Genomic DNA, 20612 nt, shown 5'->3' with positions numbered 1-20612 from the left:
GTGAAATGGAGACAGTTCATGGCATTTCTGCTTGACGATAAAGCAATAAAATCTTCTGAATAAATCTGGATGCTACACCACAAACATAGTTGAAATATTATTGCAGAATGTAGCCAGTACATAACGGAGAGCATTTTTAAATCTCAGAACTTTGTCATCAATGAACATCATTCTCTGCAAATGGATAAAAAATGCATGCTGTGAGTTACCAGAGTGAATCTTAATCTCAAATGTGCACTTCAATCTCAGTTTTATGTATATTATCAACTTTGATTCTCTTTTTATTTTAAAATATCTTAGCATTATTTTGTCCCTAGACAATGAATTAAATAAAATTAATGTTGACATGACTATGAATAAGCATGTAGTTATTAAATATTTGGACATTTCTCTGATCGAAACTGAAAGGGATCAAAAGTTGATGCAGCTCATTTGAAGTCAGATTGAATATCTTTAGCTGATCAGTTATTGGTGTGCAATACTATAATTTAGACAAACTGGCCCTCTCAATGTATGTAGATTAATATTCATATATTTCAGTTAGTGTATTTCTAAAGATCTATTTAGGTGAATTTTAGTAGATCAATTTTCAAAACTAGCAGACGGTTTGCTTTATATAACATTGAGGTGAATTGCAGAATATAGAAGAAAGAAATCAAACAGTACCAGGGGACTTCTAGGTCTCAGATCAGTATGAGGCAGGAAAATTGATCCACAAAATTTCTGTTTTTAATCTTTAAAAAAAAATCAACTACCGTAATTTTACTGGTGGGAATCTTGTCCACATATCCATTATCCTATGGGCTAATTTATGTTCATTTTGCCTTGCTACCTGCACTCACTGCTGTTACTACTCCCACAGCTGCACTCACTTTTTGTGGCCCTGGAGAGATGACTGCTCTTGAGGTTGTCACAAGATAGTGGCGACGATAGATCTGCATGCACTACCACATGTCACAATCCAAACCCTCCCCCTCAGATGATCCTCTTGTCCTTTTGTTAGCTCTGTGCTGTCAAAGGCATTTGGATCATTTTTGAATATAGCTAATGATCTAGTCATTTAAAAATTGCTGAAATATATATAAATAAAATATTTAAAATCATTTTTAACTTAATTAGCAGACATTAATTAAATACATAAGAATAAACACAATTAAAAAAAATATTTTCACCAAAGCACATCCACCTCTTAGCTTGGAAAGAGACGAGTTCGGTGGCTCAACTGGAGACCTGACGTGCTGACTTCTGACTTGCACAAATAGGTGAGGAAAGCAGGACTGAGTTGACCTATGCACTTGTATTCCAACAGTTCTCTATGGAATCACAGGTTGTAAATGACCCTTTCCATGTCAGTGGAGAGAAACACTTGTGTTTATCTTGAACAGCATTTAATTAATTTATTATTATTATATTACTTCAAAAGACCTGGATCAAGCACTATTTCAATACTTTTTCTAAATGAATCTGTTCATAGTATTAATCCACATTAGAATCTGAATGCAATTTGAAGTCTATTAATTTGGACCTGCCATTGTCTCTTCTATACTCATGTTATTCTTGTCACTGAGCAAACAATGAAAAAAAAGCCAAAATCCCTGATAAATCACTTGTATATACCAAAAGGCAAAACAATATCTTTTCATTATTTTTCTCTACCTATTTTTTCCAAACTGATGTCCAGTCTAATCAGTTATTTTAAGTAGTTTCTGTAAAGTTCTGCATGTGAAACTCATAAAGTCTAAGCAAAATCAATTCACTTTATGACTACAGCTATTGACCCAATTAACTCTTCAAAGATATCCAATAGATTGATGAGGTACCATATGACTTTCTAGCTTTAAAACCCCCTCAACACAATTTATGACCTCAGTGGAGATGAACATTGTAAAACAAATAGGCCCACTAGACTATAGTAGATAAGTGGACAGGCATCTAACCTTATTGATGTTTTACCTTACAGTAAAAAAAATGTCTTTTTGCAAAACAGTTTATCTAGTGTACACCATAACCTGACCAGGGCAGACATCAGGAATTTGGAAACTTGTTTTAAGATTTCCTATGTTTTGCCACAAATGGCTACATCAAGTGACCCTTAAAACTCAATGCCATATATGTATAATCATAACTCTAGTACATATTAGAAATTCTAACACAGATGTCACAAGGGAACACAAGCTTTTCTATCCATTATTGATGGATAAAACTATCAGGCTGACTTGCCTTTGCACCTATTGTTCAGATATATATTACTGATGGGCAAAAGTTCGCATTAAATGAATTGAGCTACCTCAGTAGTTTTTCTGCTCAGTACCAAGCCTCCTTTTCTTTTCCTTTCATCCAAAGCTCTGCATTTTCTCCTCTTCAATTCCCTTTCTGGGTCTCCTTTCTCCAAAGTAGTAATCATTTGTTTCTTTTACCCCATTCCTATTAAATCTCACATAACGCAAATGTTTTTTTTTCCCAAGATGCTTAGACATATTAACTTCTTCTGTTTCCCTTCTCTTTTAAGGATGGTTTCTCGGTCCATACTAGTAGTTGCTGTATATGTTACTAGCATTACCTTGTAAGAATTTTGGATATTTTCCTGAATATACTTTTTCCCTTCCTTCAATTATTCTCGCTGATGCTTGTATATTTCTGATATGCATTCTGCCTTAGCTACAGTTCATTAAACCATGACTTTATGTACAAGAACACAAGGAAACAAGAACAGGAGTATGCCACGCATGACCCATCATTCAAATAATCATGGCTGACCTATGCTGGCCTCAACTCCAGTTTTTACCATCAGCCAAATAGTTCCAATTTTCTGAATTCCTCCTTTAACTAATTTGATTTTGAAGCCTCTGCTAAAATATACTTTTTGGTAATTCTTCAAAATCGTTGCTTTTTTTTTGCTGTGGCACCTACTTTCCTATTAAAATGTTAGTCAAAGGTTAGTGCACAAAATGTTTGCTCTGATTTTTATAACAATTTGTAAGTGAATTTGATATAATTGAAAAGAGAGACAGGTAGGAAAATGATAATGGAGCGGATGAAAATATCAGAAGATCAAATGCAGGCATAAATACCTTCTGCCTTGTGAATATTATGATAGCCTGAACATACACTGAAACGTACATATGTAGATATTGCACAAGGACCAATTTAGCCTTTGTCTACATGAAAATAAAAATTTGGGCAAAATTTGTGGCTGTTGAAACAGTGCATCACAAAAGGTGATTGAGTCAAAGGAGCTACAATGATAATTGACAAAAAGGAATTTGCTAGAAATAATTTAAGAATATTTTGGTAATAAAATCTTAGTCAGAATAGGATAACTTTAAACAATATGAGACATTGTTCCTTTAATTATGCTCAAATAGATTTCATTAACCAGAAGTTTAAAAAAATTAGGTAACAAAACCACTTAAATAAGCCCAGCATGTTATTTTGGCAGGATGTGTTTGTAAATTCACAATTCAAGATTGCTTATTGTCATTCTTCAGTATACGAGTGTAAAGGAGAACAAGATGATTGTTACTGTGAATCTGATGCAGTATAAACAAACACAATAAGCATCATGAACACAATAAAGAAAAAAATTTAAAAACCACAATAAATGAATATAAAAGCAATTCTATAAAGCACTATGTACAAGTAACTGTTACAGAAATGGACTGACTGTACGTTCATAAAATGGACACAAGGAGAGGTGTGTGTGTGTGTGTGTGAGAGAGAGAGAGAGAGAGAGAGAGACACACACAAAGACAGACACTCACAACACACTGGAGGAACTCAGCAGATCGAGCAGCATCCGTGGAAAAGATCAGTCGATGTTTCAGGCTGGAACTCTTCATCAAGACTGTAGAGGGAAGGGGCAGAGGCCCTATAAAGATGGTGGGGGGAGGGTGGGAAGGCTTCCCCTGCTGAGTTCCTCCAGCGTGTTGTGAGTGTTGCTTTGACCGTGTGTGTGTGTGTGTGTGTGTGTGTGTGTGTGTGTGTGTGTGTATGTATGTGTGTGTGTGGGGTGGTCCTCAAGTCTAAATTTTCTCTGCACTCTTGTATTCAATACTTTGATTTATGAAGGCCAGTGTGCCAAAAGCTTTCCTTATGTCCCTATCTAACTGTGATGCCACTTCCAACGAATTATGGATCAGTGTTCCCAGATCCCTCTGTTCTACCACACTCTTCAGTGTCCTACTACTCACCATATTAGTCCTACCCTGCTTTGTCCTCCCAAAGTGCAACACCCCTCACTTCTCTGCTACCTGCCATTTTTGAGTCCACTTTTCCAGCTGGTCCAGATCCCACTGCAAGCTTTAATAGTCTTACTCACAGTCCACTACAATCCCAATCATGGTGTCATCCACAAATTTAATGATCTAGTTCTCCACATTATTTTCCAGATTGTTGCTATAGATGACAAACAACAACAGACTCAGCACCAATACTTTGAGGCATACCACAAGTTACAGGCCTCTAGTCAAAGAGGCAATCATCTACTACCACTCTGGGTTCTCCCAAGAAGCCAATGTTTAATCCAATCTACTACAATATCTTGAATGCCAAGCAACTGAATCTTCTTAACTAACCTCACATATGGGAACTTGTCAAAAGCCTTGCTAAGGACCATGTTCACAACATTCATTGTCTTGGCTTCATCAGCTTTCCTGTTAACTTCCTCGAAAAAACTTCATAAGATTGGTTAGACACAACCTACCACACACAAAGCCATGCTGACTATTTCTAATCAGTCCCAGTGTATCCAAATACTTATATATCCATTCCCTTAGAACACTTTCCAATAATTTACCCACTACTGATGTCAGGCTCACTGGCTGAAATTTCCTGGTATATTTTATGTGCCTTACTTAAACAACAGAACACTATGAGCTACTGTCCAATTCCCTGACACCTCAACCGTGGCTAAGAATGTTTCAAATATCTCTGCTAGGATCTCTGCAATTTCTGCTCTCACCTTCCACAGGGTCCAAGGGAATAACATCAGACCCTTGAGATTTATCCACCCTAGGATCTAGTGCTTTTCCAGAGTACATGACAGATAAACTCCTCTCGGCGTTCCAGCCAAGTACAGGTATTGATTTTAACAAACATTTTAATGACAAACACTGCAATCTTCATCAGGGATAATGCCTGGGGACATCCAGTCCGGTGGTATATATAACCCTATCGTCTGTCCCTCTTGATTGGTTGGTCCTCATCCAATCAGGTTTCTGCTGTCCCACTTTGTTTACAATCAAATTCCAGTTCTTACTTAGAGCGAGACTTCCATCTTTGTTAAAATTCTTCTCTAATTTTATTTTTATGGCTTCCTTCACGAGGCGGAACCAAAAGCCATTGGCACGGTACAGTAGTTTTATGCCAGTGAAGTCAATCCTATAGCCATTGTGAATGCAGTGTTCTACTACCAGTGATTTCTCTGGGTATCCCAGATGGATACACCTCCTGTGTTCCTTGATGTGAGTTTCCACTGTACATCCCATCTGCCTGTTATATGCTGCTCCACATTCACAGGGAATCCTGTAAACGCCAGCCATCCTGCATCCCAGCTCGTCTTTGACCCACATAAGCTGTGATGTCAGCTTCCTTACAGGGTCTGTGAATGGTATTAAACTGGTATTTCTTCAGGATCCTGGCAATTCTTCCAGAAACTATGGAAGTATAGGGAAGACAGGCAGTAGTAATGGGTTCCTCCTCGATGTTAGGTTTTCAGACTTTTCCATTGGCCCATTTAAGGGTCCAATTGTGCACAAGGTGGGACAATGGAAACCTGATTGGATGAAGGCTAACCAATCAAGAGGGACAGACAACAGGGATATACGTACCACTGGACTAGACATGGCCAGGCATTATCCCTGATGAAGGTGGCCGTGTTCGTCATCAAAACATCGGTTAAAATAGGTAGTGTGCTTGACTAGAAGCCCAAGAAGAGTTTATTTGTTATTGACCCTAAATTTACTCAAGACAGCAAACACCTCCTCCTCCATAATTTGTATACAGCCCATGACTTCATTGCTGCTTTGCCTCACCTCTATAGACATGTCTATCTCCAGAGTAAATAAGGATGCAAAAAAAAAATCCATTTAAGGTCTCCCCCATCTCTTTTGGCTCCATGGAAAGGTGATGACTTTGATCTTCCAGAGATCCAGTTTTGCCCCTTGCTATCCTTTTGCTCTTAATATATCTGCAGAAGTCCTTGGGATTCTCCCTCACTTTGTCTGCAAGAGCAACTTCATGCAATCTTTTAGCCCTCCCGATTTCCTTCTTAAATGATATCTTGCATTTCTATACCCCTCAAATACCTCATTTGCTCCTAGTTGCCTGTTATCCTTGTCTTTTATTCTGACACTATCCCATCCAAAACTTTTGCAGAATGGGAGACCCAAACAATATGTGGAAAGTTAAAATCAACTATTGTCACGACCTTCTGTTTCTTGCCACAGTTTGTGACCTCTCTCCAAATTTGCTACTCTGAATCCCACAGACTGTTAGGAGATCTGTAATATAATCCCATTAACGTGGTCATCCCTTTCTTATTCCTCAGTTCCACCCATATAGCTTCAGTTGATGAGCTCTCTAGTCTGTCCTGTCTGAGCACTGCCATGATATTTTCCCTGACTAGAAATATCACCATTCCCCCTTTAATTCCTCTAAATCTATCAAATCTAAAGTATTGGAACCCTGGAACATTGAGCTGCCAGTCCTGCCCTTCCTCCAACCAAGTTTTGTTAATGGCTGCAATGTCACAATTCTTCATGCTTATCCATGCTCTAAGCTCACCCACCTTCCCTGCAACATTCCTTACATTGAAATACACACAACTCAGGACATCAGTCTCGTCATGCTCAACTTTGTACGTTGGCTTAACAACGCCTTTCCCCACATTTGTTTATTCTGTGGAAGAAATGGAATAACATGATACAAGAATGTTGGCTCAGTGCAATTATCTCAAATAAATGTCCCTTCTTGACGCATTTTTATACGTTGATGAGGTGCTAACTTAGCTGAAGCAAAACTCTCAGCTGGTGAGGAAATTCATCTGATGCCAACAAAGCATCGATTGGCTGACGTATCATAATATGTCTCATAAAAGCATCTTCAATCAAGTTTGATTTTAACTGATCAGCTTGGAATTTCAGACAGTTTGATAGAATAATGTTTGAGGCCCACAAGTGTGACTTCTCAAAATTGCCATGGACTGCAAGGACTCCGATATGGCAAAAGATTACTTTTTAAAAATTAACTCTCCCACTGACTGATCTAAACTGAAGATAACCTGAAGAGTTTACAATCCTAGCCTGATGACTCAGTCTCCAAATATGCACGTTAGGAATTTGGATTTCCTACAACTTTCCATACTTTAAAATAACTGGTTTGAAAAAGGTGTGTGGTACCATGCTCAAATTTCCAATATGTTCTGATGCTCAATATGTTTCTGTGCCTGAAATTTAAAAAAAAAACTGGATAGTGTGATATCAGTCATTGCTATCTGTGTGATAACATTGAATCGATTCGCCTTCCATCTGTGGAAAATTCGATAAATCGTTTAATTTAGGAACAAAAACAATGGTATTGACATTGTGTGAGAGTAAAATGGGCGATGGTAGGTAAGTAACATGTTTAAAAATCTCCGAAAATGTCTTGCCATTGAAGTCAAGGGTTTGAAATACAGTGGTGCTAGAAAGTTTGTGAGCCCTGTAGAATTTTGTTTATTTTTACATAAATATGACATAAAATGTGATCAGATCTTCATGCAAGTCCTAAAACTAGATTGAGAGCCCAATTAAATATTTAGCACTCAAAACATTATATTTTCTCATTTATTCATTGAGAAAAATGATCCAAAATTACATGAACTTGTTGAAAAAAGTATGTGAACCTCTGGGGTAATGCCTTTCTACAAAAGCTGTTTGAAGTCAGGTGATCCAATCAATGAGATAAGATTGGAGGTGTGGGTTGCAGAGGTACCCTGCCCTATAAAAAAGACACACAAAATCAGGTTACTGACAGAGCCCGCTCTTCTCAAGAAAGAACTCTTTATGTGAAACATGCCTGGATCAAACAACTTTCAGAGGACCTTACAAGAAGAATTGTAGAGATGCATGAAGCTAGAAAAAGCATTTCTAAAGACCTGAGTGTTCATCTGTCCACAGTAAGAGAAATTGTCTACAAATGCAGGAAACTCAGTATTGTTGCTACTAACCCTAGGAGTGAGCGTTCTGCGAAGATCACAGCAAGAACACAATGTGCAATGCTGAAGGAGGTGAAAATGAACCCAAAGGCGACAGAAAAAGATCGGCAAAAAATCTCTAGAACTTGCTAAAGTCTCTGTTCCTGTGTGCACTATAAGAAAAATACAGAACAAAGATGGTATTCATGGAAGGACACCATGGAGGAAACCACTGCTCTTAAACAAAAACATTGCTGCACATCTCAAGTTTCATAAAAAAAAACACCAGGATGTTCTACAATGCTTCCGGGACTATGTTCTGTGGACAGATGAGATGAAAGTTGAGCTTTTTGGTAGAAGTGCACACTGCTATGTTTGGAGGAAAAAGGGCTCTGCACACCAACAGCAAAAACTCATTCCAACTGTGAAGCAAGGTGGAAGGAGCATCATGGTTTGGGGTTGTTTTGCTGCCTTAGGGCCTGGACAGTTTGCAATCATTGAGGAAACAATTAATTCAACATTGTACCAAAACATTTTACAGGAGAATGTCAGGGTAGCAGTCCATTACCTAAAGCTTAATAGAAGTTGAATAGTGCAACAAGACAATGATCCGAAAGACAGGAGTAAATCAACAACAGAATTGTTTAAAAAAGAAAATTTGTGTTATGGAATGGCTGAGTCAAAGTCCTGACCTTAGTCCTATAGAAATGTTGTGGAAGGACCTGAAGCAAGCAGTTCATGCAAGGAAGTCCACCAATATCCCTGAGTTGAAGCAGTTCTATAAGGAGGAATGGCATAAAATTCCTCCAAGCTGATGTACAGGACTGATCAACTGTTACCGGAAATGTTTGGTGGAAGATATTGCTGTACAAGGGAGTCACACCAGTTACTGAAAGCAAAGGTTCACATACTTTTTCCAACAAATACCTGTAATACTGGATCATCAACTGTCACACATCAGGAAAACTCACCCTAAGCACATAATTGTGTGATTTCAATTCAATTGCCCATTTTATATCACTGCATATACAGTGGTGCTAGAAAGTTTGTAAACCCTATAGAATTTTCTCTATTCCTACAGAAGTATGACTTAAAATGTGATCACATCTTCATGTAAGTCTTAAAACTATATAAAGAGAATCTAATGAAATAAATAACTCAAAAACATTGCACGACATTCACTGCATCCCCTTTATCTATGCTACTTGTAATCTCCTCAAGGAATTCCGACAGGTTTGTCAGGCAAGGTTTTCCCTTAAGGAAACCAGACTCTCTTTGTACTATCTTCTCCTGTGTCACCAAGTACTCCATCACCTCTCGTCTTGAACAATTGACTCTAACATCTCCTCAAACACTGAGGTCAGGTTAACTGATCTATAATTTCCTTTCTGCTGCCTTCCTCCTTTCTTAAAGAGTGGAGTGGCATTTGCAATTTTCCAGTCCTTTGACACCATGCCAGAGTCTGATAATTTTTGAAAGATCATTTCTAACGCCACCACAATCTCTAACTCTACCTCTTTCAGAACCCTGGGGTGCAGTTCATCTGGTTCAGGTGACTTATGTACTTTTAAGCCTTTCAGCTTTTTGAGCACCTTCTCCCTTGTAATAGTAACTGCACCAACTTCTCTTCCTTCATACACTACAACACCTGGCAACAGCCTTTATTGAAAACAGCCAATTATCAACAGCATGGAAGGCACAATAATGAATTGTACTCAAACCAGAAGAAACATTCAATTCTTAAAGCTCTGCTAGTCCCATATATTAAAATGCTTCCACCTTCGGAAATTGTCAGTGCATGGTGCAAATATTATAAGTTTCATATGAGTCCATACCTGAATGTTGTGTTAGTCTTGATACTTCATTTTTGAAATGTGTTGAATAGAATTGAACAATATGCAAAAATCAGCAAGATGCCACCTTTTTTTTAACAATTTTATGGCAAGAAGATCATTGATGAAGCAGAAAAAGATAATGTGCTAGGACATGGTCCTGAGGAACTCCTGCAGTGATGTCCTTCAACAAGAATGGTTCATCTTCAACAATCACCACATTTCTTTGTGTGAGGTATGATTGCAGCCATTGGAATATTTTCCCCTTTGTTCTAACTGACTTCAGTTTTATCACAGGCACCTTGATGCCACACTCAGTCAAATATTGCCTTGAGGTCAAGGGCAATCAATCTCACTTCATCCCTGGAATACTGCTGCTTGGTCCATGTAGTCTGGAGTGGAGTGAGTTGGGAGTAATAACTCTCGTAATAATAGCTTCTGTGAACCTGCTGATCATTGACAGTTACTGACTGGGCAGGTTGTCTTGTGATTTTCTTCTGAAAAAACAGGACAAATCTTGGCAGTTTTTCCACATTATTAAGTACATGTCAATGTTATAGCTGTTCTGCAACAGCTTGGAGCTATACGTAGCTCTGGAGCACAAATTTTCAATACCACAGGTGGGTCATTGACTCATCTCATAGGCTTTGGTGTGTTCATTTAGATTAATGTAAAATACTGTATATTTACCAGTTGGGCTTTTTCAGGACAAGTTTATATTGGAATAATTATTTTGAAATCAGTAAAATTCCTATTAAAATATTAGTGGCTTATTAGATTTAAAAAAAAATCCATATCTTCTTTTATAATTATCTTTTGAATTACATGTAAATGGTGCTCGAACACAATATTTCAGTGCACACAAGTTGTACAGCACTCATTTAGAGCTATGACCTTGACAGCCATCAACTTGCCTGAATAAATTGCATTGGTTTAAATACTTACAGTCCTAATTTCTTACTCAGTGATCACACCAAAGGTGTGTGGAGTTGGAAGGAAGTAGAGGTCTTGTTGCTTGTTGAGTTCTTTTTGTTACATTCTATGTTGTCCTGCCCAGCATTGTAGGCATGTTATGTTGGCACTGGAATGTGTGGGGACACTTGCAGGCTGTCCCAGCACATCGTTGGGCTGTGTTGATTGTTAATGCAAATGACATATTTCAGCATATATTTTGATATACACGTGGAGACAAATTAATGCCAATCTGTTTTTAAATTTCTCCAGTGACAATGATTTTATTGAAATCATTTTTAATAATTTGTACCACAAATCATCTTGCAATATACCAACAATGCATTCAGTTTGTTGGCCTCTTTCTAAAATCTTAGTTGCAGGATTATCGTGGAATCTTTAGTGCAAATTAATTTTTATTTTCCAATGACTTGGAGAAATCAGACTGCAGGCAACAACTAAGAAAATATGTAGATGGCACTGCAGAGGATTTTAAATTAATAATTTAAAGAGTTTTCACTTTTGTCGTTCCCTTGTAGCAAGTTTAAAATCAACAACTTGCAACTCTGGGCGGTTAACATCTCAAGCACAATGTTGCATCTTAATTACTGAAAGAATGAAATACTACACACTAGTTTCAACACAGCCTAATCCAGCCACACATCAATATTCTACAATGTTGTACACAATGCAGTGAAATTTTGATATGTAATTTGATTTCTTCTCATGACAGACCTATAAATTTGTAACCAAATATGACATAAATTGCTTTAAAGCCTTTTAATTGTCATTCCAAGGAATGCAGAATCCCATTGTCATGGTGGGTAATTCCACTTCCAAAAGCAAACAGGTACATAAAAAAAAGCCAATAGAATGCAAATAGAACACCCTTGTTCAATTAACAGCTGAATAATAAATGAACTGTGTTCATGATTGACAGTCACTATCTTTTAATCCCAAGGAATAGCACAATTTAACTAATTTCCCGTGAACACCAGTTTGCAATGTTTCTCTACTTTCAGGTATACAGTGATTGCACAATTTGGAACAGATCGTGACCTATGTAGTGGTGTAAAATGAGTACTGCTTTCCATTTTCTATCTTTGCCCTTGAATATTCTGTGCACTTAAATCCAGTTGTTCAGTTCACCGGTGGGGTTATGTGGTTAATTTAGAATCTTTGGCTATTTTGTTGCCAAGTGCTGTTGATGGTTTTCGCTGCACTCAACAACACCAATGATAGAAGCCAAAGAAATAAGAGTGTACATGAAGCAAGTAACTAAAGTTTACAGAAGGATGCAGGGCTGAAGGAAATAACACAGAAATGGAAGATATTCTGACATGAAGAATGAGGGATTCTTAATAGTATTAAATTTTCCCCATTCGTCTGACAGTTTTTAAATTTCCTGTAACTCCAGTTGAGTGATTTGTTGTTGGATATGAAAAATGTCTTCCATGGAAAAAAAAATTAACTGTATTAACTTATATGCATTTACCATGGGAAAGCCATTAAGAACAATAAAAATTTTATCTACCTACTCTGTGTGATGTTCCTTGTCAATTTCTTCCTACAGTTTTTTTTCCAGTAGGATATTCATTAGTTTTAGCAGCTGGTCAGCAAGCTGCTGTTTGGTATGATTTGCTTATTTAGATATTAAATCTGTGCAAGTAATCAACATGACATTTCTTATAAATAATTTCAATGTGAAGCAGCTTCATGTAGCCCACAAAAATTGCAGTTGTCTCTTCACAATTGTTCATTTTAATGACACAGCTGTGAGCTTACTGTTTTCAATTCATTTGAAATTTCTGCATGGTTACATTAAAATTATTTTGCTTGACTGTTATTGCTTATATGAATTTGGAAAACAGCAACATTTTGAAGGACTTGGTCTTTTGTTTCTTACTCAATTTCACTAAAACTTTATTTTTGCTTTGCTTTTGTTTACTATAGTTACAACTTATCAGTAGCAATCTTTCTGCACCATCTAATTTCACAAAGAAAATCTTAATCTTGTAAAATATTTTCAGGTAGCCCTGTTAATTAGTAAAACTTTGTAAACTTATGAATGCTTTTCAGCTTCAGAAAAACAGTTGCAAGGTTATTTTTTTCTAAACTTTAAATACATTACCTACCTGCTACTAGCATAAATAGAATTGCATTTAAATTATTTGGATCATTGCTCTGACTGAAACAATCATACCCAACTTATTCCACATGATTTAAAATTTAAACTCCATCCTTCATGTTTTGGATCCAGCTAAGTTTTAATGCTGGGTCACTGACCTGTAAAGGTTTGCACTGTGTGCCTCTCTACAAAAGCTGCTGGACTATTTCTGTTGTTTTTTTTTTGTTTTCTTGAAATTTGTTTGTTCGCAGTCAATTAGCTTAGCATTAAGTCAAGATCAGCCATTTTCAGATGAGCATACGTTATCAATATTTCATAGTTCCAATTGATTTTTTAAAGAGCTAACATAAGATTTTGGCACCAATACTCTGGAAGATGATTTTGTTTATTTTTTAACCTGCAAATACATTAAAACATTCCAATCAATGTTCGATATGAACTCAAACAATCATTTCATGAATCTGTGTATTATCTTGTTTTCTGTCTCTACCAGGACCAGTAGCAATTATTCAATCCCTCCTTGTCAGGCCAAGTTCTGGTTCCTTGCACTTCTTTCCCCCATTCACTTCCCTTAAAACTGCCACCTTCCATTAAAGGCAAGGGACAAAGTCTTGTGATGCAGGAGTGGCATTCTCCTTTCACTTTTACTATTGGGTTTTCTTTAAATATATTTTTCATATTTCTGACTTCAGCTGCATTGGAAATAGTTGCACATTTTCCCATAAAATCTGAATTTGCCTGTACATTCCTAAACAAATTTAAGATTATTGTTTTTTTTTCAAGCATTGAAAGATGAAGATTGAAGCAGCAATTGGACTGAGGAGCAAACAGGAGGCAGAGAGTATATTAGATAGAAGTTTCGGGGGGTGTTTACAATGCGGGTCCAGCCAGATAGATGGATGACTACCAAGAGAGCCAGACAGGTACTACAGAAGGTGTCATCCATTCCCCTTTCCAAAGGGTATAATGTTTGAATCCTGTTGAAGGAAAAGCAAAAGAAGCAGCCAGATCACAGACTCTGTTGTATAACAGAGAAGGTCAAAGTGTGGGCAAATGATAGCGATAGGGGACACTATAATCAGGGGCACAGAAAGGCATTTCTGTAGACACGAGTGAGACTCCAGGATGACGTGTTCCTTCTCTGGTTCCAGAGTCAGGGAGGTTTCTGAACAAGTACACGACATTCTGAAAGGGGAAGGTGAGCAACCAGAGATTGTGGTCCACATTGGCACTACTGACATGAACTTAGAACATAGAAATCTACAGTACATTACAGGATCTTCAGCCCAAAATGTTGTGCCAGCCATGTAACCTACTCTAGAAACTGCCTAGAATTACCCTACTGCATAGCCCTCTATTTTTCTAAGCTTCATGCACCTATCTAAGAGTAACTTAAAAGACCCTATTGGTCAGCTTCCACCACCGCCGCCGGCAATGCATTTCACACACCCACCACTCTCTGTGTGAAAAATTTACCCCTGATATCCTCTCTGTACCTGCTTCCAAACACCTTAACATCATGCCCCCTTGTGTGAGCTATTTCAGCACTGGGAAAAAGCCTCTGGCCATCCACATGATCAATGCCTCTCATCATCTTATAAATCTCTATCAGGTCACCTCTTATCCTCCGTCACTTTAAGGAGAAAAGGCCAAGTTCACTCAACCTCCAGTACATTGTGTAACATCTTTCATTTTCTTACACCAACAGTTCTATTTTTGCTTTGCTTAAAGTTGCCAGTTTTTTTCCAGCTATTCTTCGGAAATGATGAAGGGCAAATCCAACTTCAATCACACAATACACTTAAAACTCCCAGACAAGAAGCAGTGATCCTGTCAGTATGGGATTCATTTTGATGTACCAGCCACAGCCACAGATGACAGAACCTCCAGTAACCAATCTAGGGTAAGCAAGATGCAAACACAGAAGGTGAAATCAGATATTGAATGTAGGCACCATAGAAAAAAAAATGTCTTGTCATACAGGTGCCAACGCTTACAGATCTTAAACATCAATCTAAATAAATCATTTACTAAGACAGAGACCGAAGCTAAGGGAACCTTCAATCAGGGAATTTAGATAATGCCAAGTAACACCAGATTTAGCAATAAATCAGAAACTCAGTCCACCACCTAATCTTCCTGGTAGATGAAATATGTTTGCTTCAGCATTCAAGCGAAAGCAAAACCTCAGGCATACATTCATGAAATAGGTTGTAAGTGTCTTACCGTTGCTGTTGATGCATTGAACTTCAGGTACTTGAACACCCAGTCCACAGTCACTGTCATTGCTGGGGAAGCATTCGCTCAATTTCACAACCTGCCAGCTATAGCATGACGGGTTGTCACAAAGTATTGCTTCATTTAAGTGTGGACAGTTTCCAATCCCACCAGTAGGCTCATTGGTAATCTGTCGTTTCCGCAGTTTAAATCCTGACAGAAGGAATAATTTGACATTTCACTTTTCTATTCACAAAATGTATAGAAGTAATAATAATGAATCTATAATAGGTTGTATAAATATTTTTCAAAAATCAGTATACAAGGAAAAACCACTCATAAGGGAGGATACTTTCAAATGAAGAATTGTAGAACCAGCTTTACTTAGTTTTGGTAGGTAATATAATATAAACTCAAAACATCACTGATGAAATTAAATATTGTCTGGTATGCATCTCACCCCTTCTCTTCTCCTCCCCTGCCCTCATTACTTCCCTATCACCTCCTTTGGCCTCTTACTTCTTTCCCTTTCGTCCATGGTCCACTGTCCTCTCTGAATAGATTCCTTTCTCTTCAACCCTTTTTTACCTCTTCTGCCTACAACCTCCCAGCTTTTTAATCATTACCCTCCCCCACTCACCTTCCCCTTCAACTATCACCTGCTTGAATTCCCCCCCTTTCACCCACCTTCGTAGACTGGATTCTAACACCTTCCTTTCCAGTCTTGATGAAGAGTCTCAGCCCAAAATATCAACTGGTTATTTCCCTCCATGGACACTGCCTGATCTGAGTTTCTGCAGCACTTTGTGCTTGTTGCTGAAGATTATCAGCATCTGCAGAATCTCTTGTGTCTAACATTTGCATCTTTTAAAATTTTATCAATGCATTTGATTACATTGTATTAAAATTAACAAAACCATCAGTAATCTTTGAAAACAGACTGAACAAAATACTTACTTTAAATGGAGTCTAACTCTTCCATTATTCCTCTCTCAAAAAAAAATTGCTATGCAGATCCTAAATTAGGTGATTTCCTCTTTGCTGTGGCTCAGTGGTCCCCAACCTCCAGGGATTAATTATTAATTAGCTTGTTTATTTCAGCTTTTTCCTTAAAGATGTGCTGGGTGCATCCCGGCTACTGCTGCACCCCTGCATGCTTCGCAGCCCAGTATCAGTACACGACTCGGAGGTTGGGACCACTTAACTAATTTTCATTAAAAACACCTGAATAATTTTGTTAGATTTATTGCACAGAGATCCACCATAAAATTGAAAAAAAAGTACAGAGAAAAAGAACACTAAAGAAGTCCTAAATATAAATTCAAAAACTATTGTTTAATAATATTCACTTCCTTCATTGACCTGAATTCTTTCAATCATAAGAAATAGTTCACAACCTTTGTCCACCAATACACAACTCAAATTGAGATTCAACTCACCTTTCTTTCCCTGTGGATCATGACAGTTTTCATAGGTACATGGTCCCCAAGCAGACCAAGATGATACTTCACATTCAATTGGACATGCAATCTGACACATTTGTGTAGTGTTTGGTGTGGCTCCAGTGCACAACTTGCTGTTAACAGGTTTTGAAGCTGAAAATATAAACAAAAAAATTGCGTTAATTTATACATTAGATGCAACATGTAAAATGTCTCATTTAATAACTGGAGCATACTAAAGTATGTCCATAAGACTATACGACAAAAAAGAGCAGAAGTTGGCCATTCGGCCCATCGAGTCTGCTCCGTCATTTTATCATGAGCTGATCCATTCTCCCATTTAGTCCCACTCCCCCGCTTTCTCACCATAACCTTTAATGCCCTGACTACTCAGATACCTATCAATCTCTGCCTTAAATACACCCAATGACTTGGCCTCCACTGCTGCCTATGGCAGCAAATTCCACAGGTTCACCACCGTCTGGCTGAAAAAAATTCTTCGCATCTCTGTTCTGAATGGCACCCTTCAATCCTTAAGTTATGCCCTCTCGTACTAGACTCCTCCACCATGGGAAACAATTTTGCTACATCCACTCAGTCCCCGCCTTTCAATATTTGAAATGAGGTGCCCCCTCATTCTTCTAAACTTCATGGAATACAGTGCAAGAGTGGACAAACCTTCCTCAGGAGGGGAGGAGAAGATGGCGACACGACGCAGTGCGCGTGGCCACTCCGAAATGATATTGTATTTGTAAGTAGGATGCCATGCACAATCCTGATTTGATGGAGGCAGACGTGAGAAGCACGGAGTAACATCTGGAGTAACTTCTGAAATGCCTGCTTTGCTGCTGCTGCTACTGTGCGATTGAGAATCTCCAGAGGGGAAGGCCCCAAATCCTCGGCTTTGCCTATTGCCTGTTGCCGGGGCCGGGGTTGAAGCGCTTGGTAGAGATGGTGCTCGCTGCTTAGTGTCAGAGGGTTGGTTGGAGGCTCGAAGTTTTTGGACGGACTCAAGAGTCGACAGTGGTTGGGTGCTTCCAGGGTGCTGCATTGGCAAGTTTGCGGCGCTGGAAGCTCATGGCAGGGAGAGTTTTTCTTCCTTCTCCTTCTGCGTGAGATGATGGAACTTTCGAGAGACTTTGATACTTTTTTTTTACCATGCCCATAGTCTATTCTTATCAAATTATGGTATTGCTTTGCACTGTTGTAACTATATGTTATAATTATGTGGTCTTTGTTAGTTTTTCAGTCCTGTTTGTCTTGTGTTTCTGTGATATCATTCTGGAGGAACATTGTATCATTTCTTAGTGCATGCATTACTAAATGACAATAAAAGAGGACTGCGTGTCCTCTTGACCTAATCTAATCTAATATGTTAACCCTCTCATTCCCGGAATCATTCTAGTGAATCTTCTCTGAATCCTCTCCAACATCAGCACATCCTTTCTTAATAAGGAGCCAAAACTGCCCACAGTACTCCAAGTGAGGTCATACCAGTGCCTTATAGAGCCTCACTCACAACACACTGGAAGAACTCAGCAGGTTGGGCAGCATCCGTGGAAACGATCAGTCAACGTTTCGGGCTGGAACCCTTTGACAGGACTGAAGAGGGAAGGGGCAGAGGCCCTATAAAGAAGGTGGGGGGAGGGTGGGAAGGAGAAGGCTGGTAGGTTCCAGGTGAAATACCAGTAAGGGGAAAGATAAAGGGGTGGGGGAGGGGAGGCAGGGAGGTGATGGGCAGGAAAGGTGAAGAAGGAATAGGGAAAAACACAATGGGTAGTAAAAGGAGGCGGAACCATGAGGGAGGTGATAGACAGCTGGGGGAGGGGGAAAAGTGAAATAGAGATAGGAGAAGGGAGAGGGAGGGAATTACCAGAAGCTGGAGAATTCTATGTTCATACCAAGGGGCTGGAGACTACCCAGATGGTATATGAGGAGTTGCTCCTCCAACCTGAGTTTAGCCTCATCATGGCAGTAGAGGAGGTCATGTATGGACATATCTGAATGGGAGTGGGAAGCAGAGTTGAAGTGGGTGGCAACCGGGAGATTCTGTCTGTTGTGGCAGACAGAGCAGAGGTGCTCGACGAACCTGTCCCCCAATCTGCGTCGGGTTTCACCAATGTAGAGGAGGCCGTACCGGGAGCACCGGATGCAATAGATGACCCCAACAGACTCACAAGTGAAGTGTTGCCTCACCTGGAAGGACTGTTTGGGGCCCTGAATGGTGGCAAGAGAGGAGGTGTAGGGACAGGTGTAGCACTTACGCTTACAGGGATAAGTGCCGGGTGGGAGATCCATGGGGAGGAACGTGTGGATCAGAGAGTCGAGGAGGGATCGATCCCTGCGGAAAGCGGAGAGGGGTGGAGAGGAAAAGATGTGCTTAGTAGTGGGGTCCTGTTGAAGGTGGCAGAAGTAGCGGAGGATAATGTGCTGGATCCGGAGGCTGATGGGGTGGTAGGTGAGGACCAGGGGAACTCTGGCCCTGTTGTGATGGTGGGAGGATGGGGTGAGGGCCAAAGTGCAGGAAATGGAGGAGATGCGGATGAGGGCATCATTGATGACGATAGAAGGGAAACCTTATAGAGCCTCAACATCACATCCCTGCTTCTATACTCTATTCCTCTAGAAATGAATGCCAACATTGCATTCGCCTTCTTCACTACCGATGCAACCTGGAGGTTAACCTTAAGGGTATCCTGCACGAGGACTCCCAAGTCCCGTTGCATCTCAGAACTTTGAATCCTCTCCCCATTTAAATAATAGTCTGCCCATTTATTTCTTCTGCCAAAGTGCATAACCATACACTTTCCAACATTGTATTTCATTTGCCACTTCTTTGCCCATTCTCCCAATCTATCCAAGTCTCTCTGCAGACTCTGTTTCCTCAGCACTACCGGCCCCTCCACCTATCTTTGTATCATCAGCAAACTTCACCACAAAGCCATCTATTCCATAATCCAAATCGTTGATGTACAATGTGAAAAGAAGCGGCCTCAACACGGACCCCTGTGGAACACCACTGGTAACCGGCAGCCAACCAGAATAGGATCCCTTTATTCCCACTCTCTGTTTCCTGCCAATCAGCCAATGCCCTATTCACGTATGTAACTTTCCCGAAATTCCATGGGCTCTTATCTTGTTAAGTGGCCTCATGTGTGGCACCTTGTCAAAGTCCTTCTGAAAATCCAAATGTACAACATCCACTGCATCTCCCTTGTCTAGCCTACTTGTAATTTCCTCAAAAAATTGCAATAGGTTTGTCAGGCAGGATTTTCCTTTAAGGAAACCATGCTGAGTTCTGCCTATCTTGTCATATGCTTCCAGGTACTCATAACCCCATCCTTGACAATCGACTCCAACAACTTCCCAACCACCAATGTCAAGCTAACAGGGCTATAATTTCATTTTTGCTTCCTTGCCCCCTTCTTAAATAGCTGAGTGACATTTGCAATCTTCCAGTCCTCCGGAACCATGCCAGAATCTATTGACTTTTGAAAGATCATTGCTAATGCCTCCGCAATCTCCACAGCTACTTCCTTCAGAACACGAGGGTGCATTCCATTTGGTCTGGGAGATTTATCTACCCTTAGACTATTCAGCTTCCTGAGTACTTTCTCTGTCGTAATTGTGACTGTGCACACTTCTCTTCCCTGACACCCTTGAGTGTCCGGTATACTGCTGATGTCTTCCCCAGTGAAGACTGATGCAAAATACTCTTTCAGTTCCTCTGCCATCTCCTTATCTCCCATTACAACTTCTCCAGCATCATTTTCTATTGGTCCTATATCTACTCTCACCTGTCTTTTACTCTTTATATACTTGAAAAAGCTTTTAGTATCCTCTTTGATATTATTTTCTAGCTTCCTTTC

At 39.3% G+C, this 20612-nt stretch overlaps 1 protein-coding gene across 2 annotated transcripts in view; it reads right to left on the bottom strand.

Moving 5' to 3' along the window:
• Window positions 1-20612, bottom strand: part of LOC134344277 (thrombospondin type-1 domain-containing protein 7A-like) — a 438835-nt gene that overhangs the window by 169427 nt on the left and 248796 nt on the right. For both annotated transcript variants that reach the window (XM_063043785.1, XM_063043786.1), the window contains exons 5-6: window positions 16741-16896; window positions 15311-15514 (exon numbers count right to left, since the gene is read on the bottom strand). In XM_063043785.1, coding sequence (XP_062899855.1) covers window positions 15311-15514; window positions 16741-16896 — 360 coding nt within the window. The remainder of the gene's footprint in view (window positions 1-15310; window positions 15515-16740; window positions 16897-20612) is intronic.

The sequence above is a fragment of the Mobula hypostoma genome, chromosome 3, assembly GCF_963921235.1.
Source record: "Mobula hypostoma chromosome 3, sMobHyp1.1, whole genome shotgun sequence".
In the NCBI taxonomy this organism is placed as follows: domain Eukaryota; kingdom Metazoa; phylum Chordata; class Chondrichthyes; order Myliobatiformes; family Myliobatidae; genus Mobula; species Mobula hypostoma.
Note: the sequence above shows the minus strand (reverse complement) of the source record. Positions and strands in the feature narration are given on the sequence as shown.